Source organism: Culex quinquefasciatus, chromosome 2, assembly GCF_015732765.1.
Source record: "Culex quinquefasciatus strain JHB chromosome 2, VPISU_Cqui_1.0_pri_paternal, whole genome shotgun sequence".
NCBI classification, from domain to species: domain Eukaryota; kingdom Metazoa; phylum Arthropoda; class Insecta; order Diptera; family Culicidae; genus Culex; species Culex quinquefasciatus.
The window spans coordinates 219,402,423-219,419,128 of record NC_051862.1 but is presented as its reverse complement, the minus strand read 5'-3'; the positions used below and the strand labels follow the sequence as shown (position 1 = coordinate 219,419,128).

Genomic DNA, 16,706 nt, shown 5'->3' with positions numbered 1-16,706 from the left:
GGTAATATTCATCAGGAAATGGTGACAGATTTTGTGATGAATTTTCATCAGTTTTTGATGAATATTCATCAGGTTCACATTTTTACACATTTTTTATGTAATGTTACGCAAAAAAGAGGTAATATTCAACCTACCAAATTTTCAACATTCCAAAATTAAACTTTTTTTTCTGTGTAATCATGAAATTATGAGCATTATTGAAAAATCGAAAAATTTCATTTTTTGCAAATATCAAACTTTGGGAGGTTTTGGCTCTAAAGCGGTCCTATTTATCATATTTTTTATAGTTTATTATGCATTCAAAAACAATTTTTCAATTTATAAAAATAAGTGCCAATTTAAAAAAAACAGTACAGTAACTATTTATATTCAATTGGTTGTTTCTTTTGATTATTGCTTCAATTTGGACCCCTAGATGTTTAAAAGCTAAATGACATAATGTAAAATTGTGACCATTTCGAGCGAATTTGGATGTGGAACCAAATTTGTGTATTTTTGATGAACTCATTTGAAATTGGCTGAATTCACTTTAAAAAAATATATAACGTTATCTTTTAGCAAAATTATCAAAAAATATTACATCAATTAAGGGAACAGCATCTAATTCCAGCGTACCTATAATGTTTCCATATCAGCACTTTGACATTCAGTTACAGCTCATTAAAAGCTTTTTTACCTGAAGTCGAGTGGCAAATAACTCAATAAGAAGTGAGCAAGCAAGTTTCTATCAAAAGTTTTGCAAAACTAGTTGTTTAAATTGTGAAAATCAGCATCAGCAGATCAGAGTTAGGAGCGAGTGCTTAACCTGCCAAACATACGAGAATTTCCCCTATTCCACACAAATAATCTATCGGAAATCAGTTATACATCAACAAACTAATAAAGACGAATCCACTGAATATTTTTTATAACAATGACTCAAAATTTCTGTTTTGGTAGTTTAGACGATGTTCTGCCGAAAAAAAAAACTATTTTCACTTCATTTTTCCACCAAATAACATCGTTCCAGTTGTTCGTCATAGTGAATTATTTGCAATTCAAATTCCACTTCCTTCCTCACCACACACATATGAACGAGAAAATACCATACATTTCCAGAATAACTGGCTTCGGAAATCGCCCTTCGGCAAACAAAACTCAAAGAACGAACGCCAGCGGAGAATTATTTCTTCATTCTTAACTTTCTCCATGTCTTTCACAAAAAAAAACAAAACCCCTGCCTTGGAACTGTTTTATGCTTTCAGCTCATCAACACTATCCTGGTAGCTGGTTTTGCTCGCTCTCCACCCCCTCTCACATACTGGTTGTAGTGCCGGGAGTTCAAAAGGGGTTAAACTACCCTACCCCAGGGCAGCAATTTATGCCCTTTTGCGAGGCACATTTTCCACAATAAAATTTATACTCCCACAGCAATTACCTCGCTTTTTTTTCATAGTTGAACATCGCGAGTGCGCAAACTAATAAAGATTGGCAACTGTTTCTTTTTTGTTTGCAAGAAAAAAGGCCATTCAAAAGTACACGACTATTCTATTCCAACTGGATTGGCAGCAAATTACTCTCGGAAGTGGTTTTCCCCCCAACCGAAACTCAAGGCAGGCCAGCGTGAAAATCGCTCGATGGCACGTTAGAGGGCCGTAAATCATTTTCCCCAACTTTCAGATTTTCACCTGTCGATAGCGCGAGTGTGAGCTCGAGTTAACCTACAAAACCAGAACCGGAAGAGGAAGTTTTGCGTTACAAGCTGGGAAAGGCTTAATTGAAAGAGTTGTTAACTTTTTTTGGTTAACAATTTTAACATTTTTTGGGGGAAGAGAGAGGTAAGATGATAATTGAAATGTTTCAAAATTTTCAAGGAAATTTTACGAACAAAAAAACAGAACATTTTCAGCAATAATCAAGTCAATCAAGATTGAGACAAAACCAACAACTAGCAAAGCAAGAAATTGACGGACCAGTTTGCGGAGAAAAACTTTATACATTACGTGACCGGTGCTATCAAGTAGCACCAATCTGAGAAGAAAAGTTAGGATCTTGATGTTCCGCTTTTCCTGTTTGCAAGAAAAGGGATGACACCGAGCTGAAGTTGCAAGTTGGGTAATGATTACGAAATGAAGAGCACAAGTTTAACTGCGGATAACATGAAGCAACCAGAGCTATGAAAGTGAAAGTTGACGGCGTCCTGAATAACAATTGAGTTTTCTCCGTTTTTGGTGACTGACTGCTGCCTCAGCGGGAAACTTTTGTTCAATTACAGTTTTATTAAAGGAGGGAAAAGCTTGCAAAGCAGGCCATGACTAAACAGTTGGTGTTTGTTAAAAAATATGGGAATTTTGAGCGACGGATAATCTTTGGGCCCGCAATGTTACTATTTTGGCGCAGTGTTCATCAATGATTCGTGAAAATTTGCATGTTGAAAGATTAAATACAAAAAAATAACATCAAAATATTAAATTTGAAATACTTTCACATTTAACAGAAAAAAATCTGCTAAGTAAACATTAATCAATTACGATTTTTGGAGCACCCTGTGCTCACAACGTCAAAGTCATGGCCTATTCCGCGAAGCATGGCAGGTCATCACGCAATTGAGACAACTTGTTGTTCATTGCTGTACAAAACTTAACATTTATTACTCATTCGATCTCACAAACTCAGACCACTCAGTACTGATCCCAGTGCTTCTCGACGTGGTGATGATGGTTCTTCTCGACGAGCACTGGGACGGGCTTCTCGACATGAACTGCGTAAGGCTTCGGCACTTCGACGAACTCCTTCTGGACAACCGGGTACGGGACTTTCTTGACGACCTCCACGGGGTACGGACGATCAACCGGGAAAGGGACAGGGCGGTCAACATGGACTGGGACCTTCTTCACGACCTCCACTGGGTATGGGACAGGTCGGTCAACGTGGACGGGACGGTCAACATGCTTGATCACTTCCACTGGATACGGAACGGGACGGTCAACATGAACCTTCTTCTCCACAACAACTGGGACCTTCTTGACAACCTCAACCGGGTATGGGACGGGACGGTCAACGGGGTATGGTCGGTCAACATGCTTGACAACTTCCACTGGATATGGGACGGGACGGTCAACATGAACCTTCTTGACGACCTCAACTGGGTATGGACGATCAACATGCTTGATCACTTCAACTGGGTAAGGACGGTCAACATGTTTGATCACTTCCACTGGATATGGGACTTTCTTGACGACTTCCACTGGGTAAGGACGGTCGACATGCTTGACCACTTCCACTGGATACGGAACCTTCTTTTCAACAACCACTGGAACCTTCTTGATCACTTCCACTGGGTAAGGACGGTCGACATGCACTGGATACGGTCGGTCAACTGGGTATGGGACCTTCTTCACAACCTCAACCGGATACGGTCGGTCCACGTGCTTCGTAACGATCTCCTTGGTGTGGTGATGCACCTTGGTGTGATGATGCGCGTAGTCATCAAATCCGTAATGGTTATCCGCGAGCTCCCACAGGCCACGCTTGTCCTTCTTGGATGCTTCTTGCTCGACTGCCGCACAGGATGCGATGGCCAGGGCCACCGACAACACCACAAACGCCTGCGAAGAAACAAACCCGGGGGTTGATTTGCTGAATCAATTAGACGACTGTTGGATAGTTACCTTCATGTTCGCAAGCTCCACTGAGTTTCGGACCTGAACTGAGTTGGTGAGATGATCGCACTCGAATGATGTCTTACCGCTGGTTTTTGGGTGTTTTATATGATTTGAAGGTGTTTTCATTTACACCAGTTGAGCTTTGTTCGGCGAAGGAAATCGTCAATGTTGCCGCTATCAACTCTCTTTTGGTCGGTTATCAATCTCTATACCAATAATCGAGTTGAAATTTGCTCGAGATGTATCAATTCTTCGTTAATTAGGGTTTCAACTGTAGTACAGTAATATTCGTTAAATATATTTGTGAAATTTTTCAAAGTATCTGAATTTCAGAGTGTAAGGACTCCAAATCGGAGTGGGTGTTAGCTCAAGGCCAAATATAGACAGAATAAAAACATTGCAATATTTTTAGATTTCAAAACAGATCTCCAAGTTTTAGTTAATAAATGCTTTTTGTTAGATTTTTTCTCTAATGCCTTTTTCAAGTTTATCGATTTTGGTTTTCTGAGCACCCTGTGTTTGCATTGTTTGCAAAGTCAAGGCCTGCTCAACTAGGCGTGGCAGTTCATCACGTCACTTAGACGCAATAGGGTAATCTACGTGCGTATGTATTGCGTGTACGTACACGAAAATAAAGTGAGGTTAAATTTTGTCAGGCAGCAAAACCAAATGGTGCACTAGTGTGCGTACGCGAAACGTCATAAAGCTCTATTGTCATCGAAATTGTTTTTCATTGCTGTATATATAACTTACAATTTTCCTGCAAAATTTCTAGAGTTTTTTTTAAAGGTTCAAAAAAATAATGTTAAGTTTTTTTGATGTTTTTGAAACTACCTTGGGTTAGGGCCATTCAAAAACACACAAAAAGCAACAAAAAAATGTTTATAGGACCTTTTAAGAAACTTCAAATTTGATCTCCCATAACTCAGGACTCTCAGTCTGACGTCAGTCCCAGTGCTATGCAAACGTATCGTTTCAAATGTGATTCTTATCAACTTTTTGAATTTAATCAATTTGTAAAAAGTGAAATATCGGAAATTTTCATATGATTGTAATTGTTAGGATTCAGTCTTATTACTTTCCAATAAATCAATTTTAACGTTTAAAGCATATTTAATTGCTTTTTTTTGTAGAGAAACTTTGATTGTAAATGCAAAATGAATGGTTAAGTTTTTATTTTCTTTTTGAATGATGAATGTTTTTTAAACATCAAACGGCTCCTTTTTTACCAATAAGTCAGTAAGCCCAGGGTGGACACTCAAATCGGGAAAACGAGAAAGTCGGTAAAAAGAAGGGAATTTTTTGTTAGAAAATCTGAAAAAGTTGGGAATTACAAGCATACTTGCATATAAGTAAGTAAGCCCAGGGTGGACACTCAAATCGGGAAAACGAGAAAGTCGGTAAAAAGAAGGGAATTTTTTGTTAGAAAATCTGAAAAAGTTGGGAATTACAAGCATACTTGCATTTAAGTTTTTTTTTCTCGCGAATAATTTTATTTTATTTTGTAAAATTTTCAAATTATTTTACTCAATTTGTCTTTCGCAACTAACTTTAGATTAAAGGTTCCTTTCACTATTTCAATCTATTTGAGAATGAAAAGGCTATTTCAGACATTCAAACCCTTTAATATATATTGAATAATTATGATGCAATGCATTTGACTCCGCTTCTAAAAAAAAAAAATAAATCTTGACTTATTTTTATGGGGTCCTTTTAGGTGCATTGACCAGGTTTTGACTTTCAAAAGAATCAAAAGATATAAATTTATTTTTGTTTGTCAAACAAGAGTTAACATCTAACATCTAATATAAATAATATAAAAAAAATGATTTGCAAAATAGAGCAAAGTTTCAGCGATTATGAACAGTATAAAGTTATAATTCTGTTTCATTTTGTAACATTGCTTGAATATTTGAAAACGAATCAAATGAGTTTGGGTATGGGTTTCTTGTCGTAATTTTTTTAATGTCAAACTAAATTCATAAAGTCAATTCAAATATTTTTTTTCTAAAAGTTTAATTCCCTTAAACTTTTTTGTGATTGTGGGCAGATTATAGATAAAAAGATGAATTAGAAAATAAATAAAGAATTATTTTCAACCGTTCAGAACTTGAATATCGAACCAAATTCAATCGTGTTTCACACTAAATGAAAAAATGGAGACACATTTTCACGTTTAGAAAAAAAAAATAAACAAGAGAAAATAAAAAAAATTGAAGAAATCTTAAACTAATAAATATGTTTAATAAATTTGTCTTTTCAAACATTTCATATAAAATTAGTGGAGAAATATGGAAGCTTTTCATAATGGATTTTTCATTGAAAAGATTAAAATGTTAAATACTGATAACTTGATTAATCATCAAAATTTACAAAATTATAAAGGAATAACACAGGTTCCTATTTAGCGAATTTCTAGATTTTTTGAAATTTAATTAAATATTAAAATTATATTAAAGGCGGGTTTTTATAAAAAAAATATTATGAAGAATATATGAAGGGTATCTTGAACATTTAACCATCCTTTATTCATTTCCATCCAGTTGAAACCAAGACAAAAATTTATTATTTAGTTTCTATTTTTACTAAAATAGCTTGACAGTATGATTTTTTTTAAATTTATTTAGAAGTTTTGCTCAATGACATTGACTTTTTATAAAGAGTTTTTGGTTTGAATCATTATTTTGATAAGAAATGCCTTTTATTTGACTTTCTGAAAAAGTCAAAAATTGCTAATTTGATTTGGGTGGTCATGTATGTGTGTGTGTGTGGTCCAATCCAATACCCGCTAACCGGTAGCGAAATTATGGGAAAGTATAATTTGTATCAGACTTTGTATATGCCGAATGCTGATACAACTTATCTCAGTCCCGGGTATTAGGTGGTGATAGCCCTCGCGCTGCTTCCAACGACCCATTTCAGAATGGCAGAGATCCTAGCGGCCCAATTCCGAGGTCGTTGGGCATTGTCCGGCCCCGCCTTAACATAGAAGCAAGCACCAGACGAATCCTTGATCTATCTTAAGACTCCCAATCCCTTCAGGCAAATCAGGGATCAGAGCGTATTTAATATGGGAAGAATACAACATGTTTTTTAACCTTCAGATGGCCGACTGGTTAGAGTCCCAGACCATCAATCCAAAGGTGTGAGTTCGAATCCCACCTGATTCAGTTTCGTTTTTGTTCATATTCAAAGTTCCAATTCCTAATTCCAAATTTCAATGGTACCGACCGAGATTTGATCCCTGAACCTTCTGCTTGTGAGGCAGAAGCCGTAGCCATTAAGCCACGGAGCCGGTTTTATAATTGGATTTGGATGGTCATCCTGCAATAAGTTTAATAATTAGAGTTAAGCATTTTTAAATATTAATTCGTTTTTTTTCGTTCTTGCTAAGTTGCTATTTTTTTTAAATTTAAAAATAAACATTTTAGATTTTCAACATCGATCAGAAAATCTCCTTTGTATATATTTAAATACACCCAAAGGAAAAATATATCTCAAAATCTGCAACATTGGATTTGCTGCAGAAAATGTCATATTTTATTACATTTTTTGCAGCAAGCCCCTAGATCATTTTTGACGGCGTGTAAAAATTTCAGCGATCTGCAGTTCTCACCAACACATATAATGCTGGCCCATCCCCGAGCAATACTCCAAGGGAAGCATTTGTTGGTGCTCTTTCACTCACTTTTCATCAAGCGTCCATGGCGCGGTGGTAGCGTGTCGGATCAATAACCAAGAAGTTGATGGTTCAATCCTCGTTCTGCTAAGTGTTTTTTTTGGTGAAATACATCCAAAAAGCCGTCGGTAATGTCGATAATTGTCGGTAACGGGCAAAAATGTCATACTCCTATATCGCAAAAAATGCATGAGGACAGATTTCATGCAGATTCTGATATACTTTCATGCCGCCATGCATCACAATCATGCGACTGCCAGTTGGGTGTACAACAAAACATTGAAAAATACGCTCATACCCAAAGCAATAGCAGATTGAATGTTTTCAAATAAGTTTTTTTGTTATTTAAAATTATTATTTTTCCACAAGGAGTGCTAAAGTATTAAAACAAATTCTTCTTTTCCCAGATGAATAAAATGGAAAAACTTTATAACAAAATAATTTAGTAAAAAAAATACTGCACTGTACTATTATTGCACGAAACTTAATTTAATTCTATCTTTTTTATGATTTTGCCATACACAAAATACACACAATTTATTCTGGACGGTTTCTAAGCTAAACAAAACCTATAACAAAATTCTAGATTCTACCGCAATCCAAATAAACCTTCCCTCGCGTGACAAACCCATAAATTTTCCTCAATTGACATTTTGTAATTGGACGCGTCCATATCCGGAAGCTAAAGAGAGCATAAAACAAAAATCCACAAACAAAAAAAACCTCAAGCCTCTTCCAGCTAAATGCGATAAAAATATTAGGTTCAGACCTTCTCTTCACTGGCAGCCATCGAATCGATAACGCCACCAAGAGGACACTTTTGCAGGGCGTCGAGGACCTCAATAAATAACTTCGCCACGCCACAACATCGCATCGCGATGAGGAAGATAAATGGAAATTCGACTGGCTTTTACTTCGTAATGCTGCTGCTGACGCTTTTCCGGGGCGTCGCGACGCCGCCGTCAATTTTTCGAGTGCTTTGACCCAGATTCGCGCCCGTTTCTGGGATTAAAAGTTTGTTTTTCTTTTGAATTTTGCATTTCCCCGTTTCGGAAAAGTAAATCCTCGAAAAGATAAAACTGCTTTTTGTCAAACATCGAGTGAAAAATCGTTCGATGGAAGGAAAAATCCCTGTTTGATTTTTCACCAGAAAAAAAAGAGGGGGAGGGAGAAATGGGAAAAGCTCCCTCGGGCGGGAAATCCGCCACCCTTGGGGTTGGCACGTTCGTTTGAGGGAGATCAAACGCACTTTTGCGCCTCCCCAAAAGGCCGACCAGAAACGGTAGCGGGCTGTGGTGCAATTAATTAGTGAAATTATCTGAAATAGAAATTGTTTTTGTGCCCTGTGGGGCTGAAATGTGGATTTTGGTAGAGGGAAAATGGGGGAGAGTTTGGGAAGCTTTTGTTGGAGGGGGGAAAGGGAGATAACAGGTATAAAAACACTGGTTGAATGCTTTAATTGGATTCAATTTGTTGGTCTTTTTTGGTTTTGTGCCATTCGACTGATAATCAGGATTTATCAGAACAAATTAACGAATTTGAAGCCATGTTTTGGCCTGGAAACTCCTTATGTATCTCAAGGAAATAATAGCTCTCTTCTTCTAAATCAAAATGTAGATTGATGCAAGCCATCAAAAAGGCCTAATTTCCATTTTCATCACCTCCACCAATCTGCAAAGTGTAACGCACCATTACGTCTCGATTTCATCAGCGTGCACCCAAACCCGCATTCCAACCCAAACCAAACACTCTTTCATCTGCGATAAGACGAAAAGTAAACGTTTTCCCTGCAATAAAGTCCTTACACCCACCCTAACCACCCCTCGAAAGAAAAATGCTAATTCCATTCATACCTGACGCCACACCCCAACCCTCCTCAACAGAACAAAAGAAGACGAAGTCATCCCTGTGAAATGAGCGCCCCCTCAGCAGATGATCCCAGCAGGCAGTAGCAAAAGTTCGTACAGTGTTTCCAGCGCAACGAAACGGTCCGCGTCCCCGGTCAAGGCCAACTGGGACACCGGCACGGTCAAGCGCAAGCCTACTACGGTGACCACCATCAACACGACGGACGAACAGAGGCACGATGGCGAACTGTCAAAAGTTTCGGAAGCCACGGTTGGCAACACTGACCCAGCGAAGGAGGCCACGGCAAGCCAACCGGATCTTCCTAATCGAGGAAACTTGAAGCAGTCGAAAATTGCCGTTTTTAGGCAGGAAGGAGCGGCGGCCGCTAGTAAAAAGTCACTCAAAAGTCCGCCCTCCTCTTCCTCCGAAGGAGGTTCGAGCAAAACATCCAATTTACAAGCAAAAACAAGCGACAATAAAGTGCCGACACAGCAAAAACTTAAAAACAACATAATCCCCCCGAAAAAGCTAGTCAAGCAATCAACGTTGGCTGTGACGGCGTCGACGGAACGACCGGGGGTTGGGGCCGTTCGCGGCCAGAAAAAAGTCTCTTTCATCCCGAGTTTGGGGGCGGCGGCGCCTCCGGAAGGTTCCTCAATCAAATCCGTCAAGGCAATAGTGCGTTCCCGGCAGCAGTCCCTCAGCGACACCGGCGTACAGTTCAAGGAGCTTTACCGGGACTTTCCGCAGGAACGGAGGGGGGACCCGTCCGAGCTGGATCAACCCGTGTTGCCCCCGTACCGGGAACCGCCGCCTCCTCCTCCTCCAACGCATACTAAGGTGGAAATTATCCAGGATTTGGGAGCGATGGAATCTGTCAACAAGAATGAAGAGCTTGCGGCACCTGTCAAAGAGAGTGGCCGCTCCGTCAGCAAGCTCATGGGATTCGGGGGGCTGGGCAAGCTGCTTTCGTCGTCGACATCGTCGCTGACGTCCGGCGAGAAAAAAGGGAACAATTACGTTACACTGCCACCGTCGCCAAAATTCTCCAAAATGTCTTCCAAGGGTGGGGCGGAACTTCCACCTCCTCCGCCAACGCCGCCACCAGCGACAGCGCCGGACGTTCCGGACAAGCCCTCGCCGGATGACATTCTGACCAAACCGGAGTTTTCATCCTCAAGGCTGCAGAACCTCCCGGTGCGACAGCGCAAAGGAGCCGTCCCTCATCTCGAGAACTACTGCCTCTTTGATCCGTCGGTGGACTTCTTCAACGAGAAGGAGCACAAGATGCGGTCGATTCCGGAAACGGTCGAGCTAGCTGACCCGATTTTATATCAGAACCCGCTGATCTACGACGCCGTCGATCGAGACTCGGACAACTACTTTACCATCGAACCGGACGTCGAAGTCCGGAATCGACTCTCGCTCGAAAAGGTCGAAGAGAAGATCGACGAGATCTTCAACCAAACCTCGCGCACTTCATCGTCTTCCAGCGGTTCCAGTCCGGACTACCCGTCCATGGTCAACTCCGTCATCGAGACGCCCTCCTCCAACCTGGAGTCCACCGACGAAAGCGACTACGGCTTCCGGAACCGCCTCATCGACCAGCTGAAAGCCGTGCCCAAATCCATCTCCGGCGACCTCGAACCCGGAGCTGCTGCCATCACCGCCGGTGCAGAATCCTCCTACTACGGCGTGGTAACCAAATCAGCTGTCACTCAGTTCGAGCGCAGAATCCATCTCCCCTCCGCCTCCCTCCCCAACTCACCCCTGCAGCAGCGCAAAAGTGATGAATCATCGTCCCCACCCTCCAAAACCGACTCCAGCGAACCCTCGACCTCCCTCAGCCCACCGTCCCCCGCCCCTCAACCTTCCACCAGCATCCCGTCGTCCCCTCGAGTGTCGAAAATCAAATCAGACCCACCGACGAGGGCCAATTTCCTGTCCCTCGAATCCCTAAAATCCAGCGTTTCGCTGCCCCACCTGCAGCGGCTCAAGAACGGTTCGCTGGACGGGACGCCACTGTTTAGCCGGTTGCGTAAGCAGCGCCCCCTCTCCAACCACAGTGACGCCGACAGTGGCTTCCTGAGTCCGGCCACGCCGCCCGATGGTCCCACCATCCAGAACCAGATTCTGGCCGCGGAACAGTTGCAACAGCAGCAGCAGGTTGCCAGCAGTGATACGGTTGTGGTGCTCGAGCAGTGCGATAACATTCAGGAGTTGATACAGGTGAGTGATCTGAACGTTTGACGTTTGCTTACCTTTGGCATTGTTTACATTGAGTGAAACCAAGATGCTAGAGGAAAGGTGGGCTTAAAAATGACAGCTGTCTATGCAGCAAACATTCCAGACACGTGCACTTTCAACTCTATTCAATCAAAGCAACCACGTGCAACCAAGCTGACTTCCAGTGAATGATTGCTAATTAAAACTTGTACGCGCCCAGTAGCATGGAACTGACCTTTTGCGTCCTCTCCCAACTGCGCCAGGTGGAGTGTTTTGCTTTCATCAGTGCCTACTAGATGCGTGTCCTGAACCGCGCCGCCACGTCCCTCTCGAGCAAACAATTGCAGATTAAATTGCAAAACTAATTATCTGCGTGGGCGGTGCTTCCACACACGTGTTTTCCGGAACAGGTACGATGGCGGAAAAACAACAAAAAAGTTGTTCGGTGGCAAAAAATGTGAATTATAACACCTGACTGCAAGCCCGGCCAGGATTCAATTAAGTGATTTAGTTTCATGAAATTATTATTTCATTTCCTGAAACTGAGTGATAATTGAAAACTGTTGTTTCCGCGCTAATTAGAGATTGTAGTGACAAAAGCTGTTTTGAAATAGGATTTGATCGAGATAATTAAATTTTCACCACTCTATTCTACAGCGGATAAACTCTATTGATAAATTAATGTAGAACCAAGGTAGTATACAAAAGGTTCAATTTTGATTTGCGTTTTTCGAAACGTCAAAAACTGTCAAAATCAAGGTACATCAACACTGAGGTAACGCGAACTTCTTGGTAGATTCGCAAGCGAACTGTCAAAATTGTGCATGGCCTACTCAATTTAATGAACAGATTTTCTCTCAAAATAACATCTTTTTGTCATTTCCCAAATTTCCCCGCCGATCGGATGTCACACAAGTTAGCATAATTTTCCGTTTTTGGGCCATCTGCTTTCTCCGAACAAAAGTCGAGCACGTGTCAGATCGTCATCACTCGCGCCCAAAAAAGGCGCCACTTTCCAGCAATTTCCTCACACAAAACGACGGAAATAATGTCGGAACGATGGATTTCATGTGCCGGCCACGTGCCGCCAATATATCGCCGTTTTTCCCCCGCGTACACGGATTTGGGAGAGTTTCAATTCGGCCAAGATTGTTAAAGCTAGGGTAGTGCAGCTCAATGCAAGTGTATCGATTTGATTTATGGGTGGCAGGTACGGCACGTGTCCTCCTCTTGGTGTTGGTTTCACTGGGTAACAAGTGGTGGATTGAAAAGTCAGGTCTTTTGTGTTGTTTAATATGTTTAAAAGATTTTTGAATCAGCAATTAAGATCAGTGCCTTTGCTGAATTTTGCTAGGAATTAGATTTTTTAAATTATTTTATTGGGTTTTTTTTTGTATCATTAAACGAATAAGTTACATTTTATACATCTCATGATTTTTTGAAATAATGCTTTGTTTCATATTCTTGTTTTAAAAACCCTACAATAAGGTGCTTAAATTAATCAAGCGTTGTACTAAAAACATTGCTTCAGTATAACCTCTGTATTTTTGTACGAAACATCCTGCATAATTACTTCAGGACGATTTAGGCAACATATTTTCCAAAACATTTCGGCAAGATTTCTGTAATAAAAAGTTATCTAATAACTATTTGTATGTTTAGTACTTGCAAGATAACGTTTTAGTACATTGCAAGATAATTTATGTAATTTAGGTTTAACAAAATCCCAAGATTTGTGTGAATCGCTGCAATATAAATTCTGTACTAAAAAGTTATCAGCATTTTTTTCATAATTTTTAGTATTCACTATTTTGAGAAATTGTTTAGCAAAATATAATAAATTTTATGAAGTTTCAAGATTATTTGATGCATTTGATGATCTGAATTGTTTCAACATTGCACCCTTTATTTGTTTTAGACCAGAAAACATAAACCAGAACTAATTTAATTTAAATTCATCCGTTTCCACGACTCAGCAAAATATTAACATTGAAAATTAGAACACCCAAAACACGATTCCCCCTATCCCAAAAAATGCTACATTTTCACGCGTCACCGAGCACTTTTATTAAAAAATAAATTAAACAAATAAATCATGTCATTAATAATATCCTTTAACCCCTCTGCGATTAAACACGCAAATGGTTTATCCCTCGTATAGATATATATTGCACTGTGCACGAATTCTCAAATAGTTACAACTTTTCCGAGGAGCGGGAACGGATTCTAATCAGCCACGGTGTGTAAAGTGGTTCCTGGCCGGCACCCACGCCTTTAGAAGGGGAAAACGCCGATGCTCATTTTAGGGCAGTGACACCCTCACTTTTTCACCCCAACTCGAAGTAAGTGAGGTTCAATTTTTATAATTATTGTACCAACTGTGCTGGGTAGGGTGGATCACTTAGGTTGTGCCTTTTTTTTTGACTTTCTCAAATTTGGAATTAAAAACTGTTTATTTTTTTCTTTTAAAAATATAGTTAAAATGTAATTTTCATCCAAAATTGTAACTTCTGAACTGAAGAACAGTGTTGCCAATATTCAGAATAAAACGGAATCTGGTTCGATTTTTTTTCGATGACATTTGAATTAAAATTAAGTTGTTGTGATATTCATCAACAGTGTTGCCATATATCAGAACTTTTTTTGTCAATGTAAATTCGCAAAAAAACAAAATTGTTGGAGTGAATATTTTGAGACATTGACTGACAATTTTGAAACATTCTTCAATCTTCCCAATGAACCACCCTAACCCTCGTAACCGGATCGAATTTCTGTCGAATTTGCCTTTTTTCGAGTCCCCTCGGGCGTAGCCCCGGTCCTACGCCTAAGGCTCTATCCGGCGACAATAATTGAGATGACTTTTCATTCCGTTTGGGTGGCGGCAAAAATTTGCTCACTCTGAGGGGTGAGCGTCAATCACCCCTCGTCGCGATGCACTTGTTCGACGCCTACTGCGAGAGTCAAATCCCAGCAGTCGACGGCGGGTGCAATTCCCACACCGGACCCGGTTTGGGAAATGAAGAATAATTCCAGTATCGCACTGCACACACAGTGGGTCTGCTGATGGAATTTCCATAATCTTGAAAGGAGGGTTGTTGTTGGAAGTAATTGCTGCGCAGAGCCGATTTCGTCCCCTTTTAGGTTAGGGTTTCTACATGGAAAGACATATTGCCAAAGGCGATGAAGAATTTTTCATGGATTGATGCGGTGATGTTTCTGGAAGGTTGAAGATGACTGCTTCGATTGCGGATGAACTGAGCTTCATCGTTATCTCTGTACGAATGAATCAAATTCTTAATAGTAAACACTTGTTAAGTTTCTCAGATCACTATATTCAGCATTTAGTCATCCATCTAGCAGAGTGGAGTGTTCCGAAATATTTGTTCTTTAATGATAAGTTTGAGGTTAGGACTGACGATGGTGGCAGCGATGAAGTTTTCCAATTATGGGAAATGATTTATCGATGTGCAAATCACAAAAATCAAATGTGATAAGTTGAGGGAGTTCAATAAAAGGTTTCAAAATGAATCTGAAGAATTTATTTTTGAGTAATAAATAGGTAGAACATTCTCAAATGTCAATTCATTTACCTATCAAACCAAAAAGTAAATAACGAAACCCCCAAACAAATCAGTCCATCGCAGTAGCCTTAAAGCACGATCATGTCACCTCCCGCCAAGAACCTCATCAACGACCTGCTCCCGATCGAGCTTTTCGACCAGATCTTCAGCCATCTGACCCCCACGCAGCAGTTTACTGCGATGACAACGTGCATCCACTGGTTCCAGATCCTGGGCCACGATCGTTACCGACGCCGTCTTCTTCTGAATCCATCCACTCTGACCGACGATCTCCCCCTGCAAGATCTCCACTGGATGAAGCAGTTCCGGCTGATCGCGATCAGCGACTGTGGTCCGTTTGGGGATTTCCCGCATCTCTTGACAGAATTTGTGGACCAGGAATTGCGCGATCACGTTGAAGATCTGCAGTTTGGTTTGGAGTGGATCGATTGGGAGGATTTCCTCCGGGATAGCCGGTGGCCGGCGTTGAGGACGTTGACGATCGAGGCACCTCGGATGGAGATTCCGGACGCCGGGGAGATGCGATTGATCGCGCCAAATTTGAGGAAGATCGAGGTGGCAGACGTGACGGAATCGGTTGCGGAGCTGGTGCAGGGGTTTTGTGATCAGCTGGAGGAGGTTTGCACGGTGGTACGATCGATGAAGGATTTTGAGTTTATATTTGGGAAGAAGGTGTTTGGGAAGTTGCGGAGTGTTGCGCTGAAAACCAGCATGTGGATGGATTCGGAGGTGTGGACGGATCGCGATCTTACGGAAGCCAATTTGAAGATGTTTAGCGGGTTGAGGCACTTGAAGGTGACGGATTGGGAGGAGAAGTTTAAGCTAGTGTTGCCAACGATTTTTGGTCAAACCACGGAGTTGGACACCTTGACCATCAAGGGTTGTGCGATATCCAGCACATCCGTGAGACAAATAAGCAAGATGAAGAACCTAAGAATGCTTAACCTGTCCTGCAAGGTTGAAGAAACAGCTCCGATATCGTTGCCATTGCTGCAAAAATTGACCACGTGTTACGGGGCAGCGTTGCCAGTAGAAGTTGTGCCAAATTTGAATTGGATTCAGATCAAGAGTCTCACTTTGAGAGACAACAAGGTACTTCCCAAGACATACTTCAAGACAATTAGTGAAAAACTTGAAGTGTTACAGGTTGAACACGCCTACCTTAAAGATCTGATGGATCAGATATGTACTTTGATCAAATTGAATGTGCTGAAATTTGTTGAAATTAAAGTGGTAAGTTATTGTTTTATTGATCTCAAGTCAAGAACTAATGTTACGTTTATTTTGCAGACCGATTTTGAAATATCAAGGCTTCTCTCAACACTTAAGAATCTGAGAACTATTCAATTTGAACACTGCCTTCTCTTCAAGGATCGCGATTCTACCCAGAAAGAGGACATCCTGGATTGGTCAAAACAGCTAAAACTTCAACACCCAAATATTGCCTTCACGTTCACCAATTGCCGATATTTGTAAAATTTTGTAAACTTTTTAACGATTTTAATAGCTGTTAATAAAATCAATTACAAAAACCAATCACTCCGTCGATCACCTCTCTGTTACCACCGTTGAACGATTTCTTTCCTCCTATAACAGCAATTTTCTCCAAATTGACCTTGCCCCAATTAGAAAACCGCGGTCGATCGCCCGCGACTTTGGCGTTATCCGCCACCGCCCAAAGCACAATCGGTGTAAATTAACGCTCCTTAAAATCGTATAAAACCACCC

At 40.8% G+C, this 16,706-nt stretch overlaps 2 protein-coding genes across 2 annotated transcripts in view; one reads left to right on the top strand and one right to left on the bottom strand.

Moving 5' to 3' along the window:
* Positions 1-2,598: 2,598 nt before the first annotated feature.
* Positions 2,599-3,703, bottom strand: LOC119767654 (mantle protein-like). The gene is made up of 2 exons (XM_038256689.1): positions 3,651-3,703; positions 2,599-3,587 (listed from the first exon to the last, which is right to left on the bottom strand). The coding sequence occupies exons 1-2, from the start codon at positions 3,654-3,656 to the stop codon at positions 2,661-2,663; spliced, it is 933 nt and encodes a 310-aa protein (XP_038112617.1). The 5' UTR covers positions 3,657-3,703; the 3' UTR covers positions 2,599-2,660.
* A 5,552-nt stretch (positions 3,704-9,255) lies between these two features.
* Positions 9,256-16,706, top strand: part of LOC6032104 — a 61,766-nt gene continuing 54,315 nt past the window's right edge. The window contains exon 1 of the mRNA XM_038251092.1: positions 9,256-11,400. Coding sequence (XP_038107020.1) covers positions 9,256-11,400 — 2,145 coding nt within the window. The remainder of the gene's footprint in view (positions 11,401-16,706) is intronic.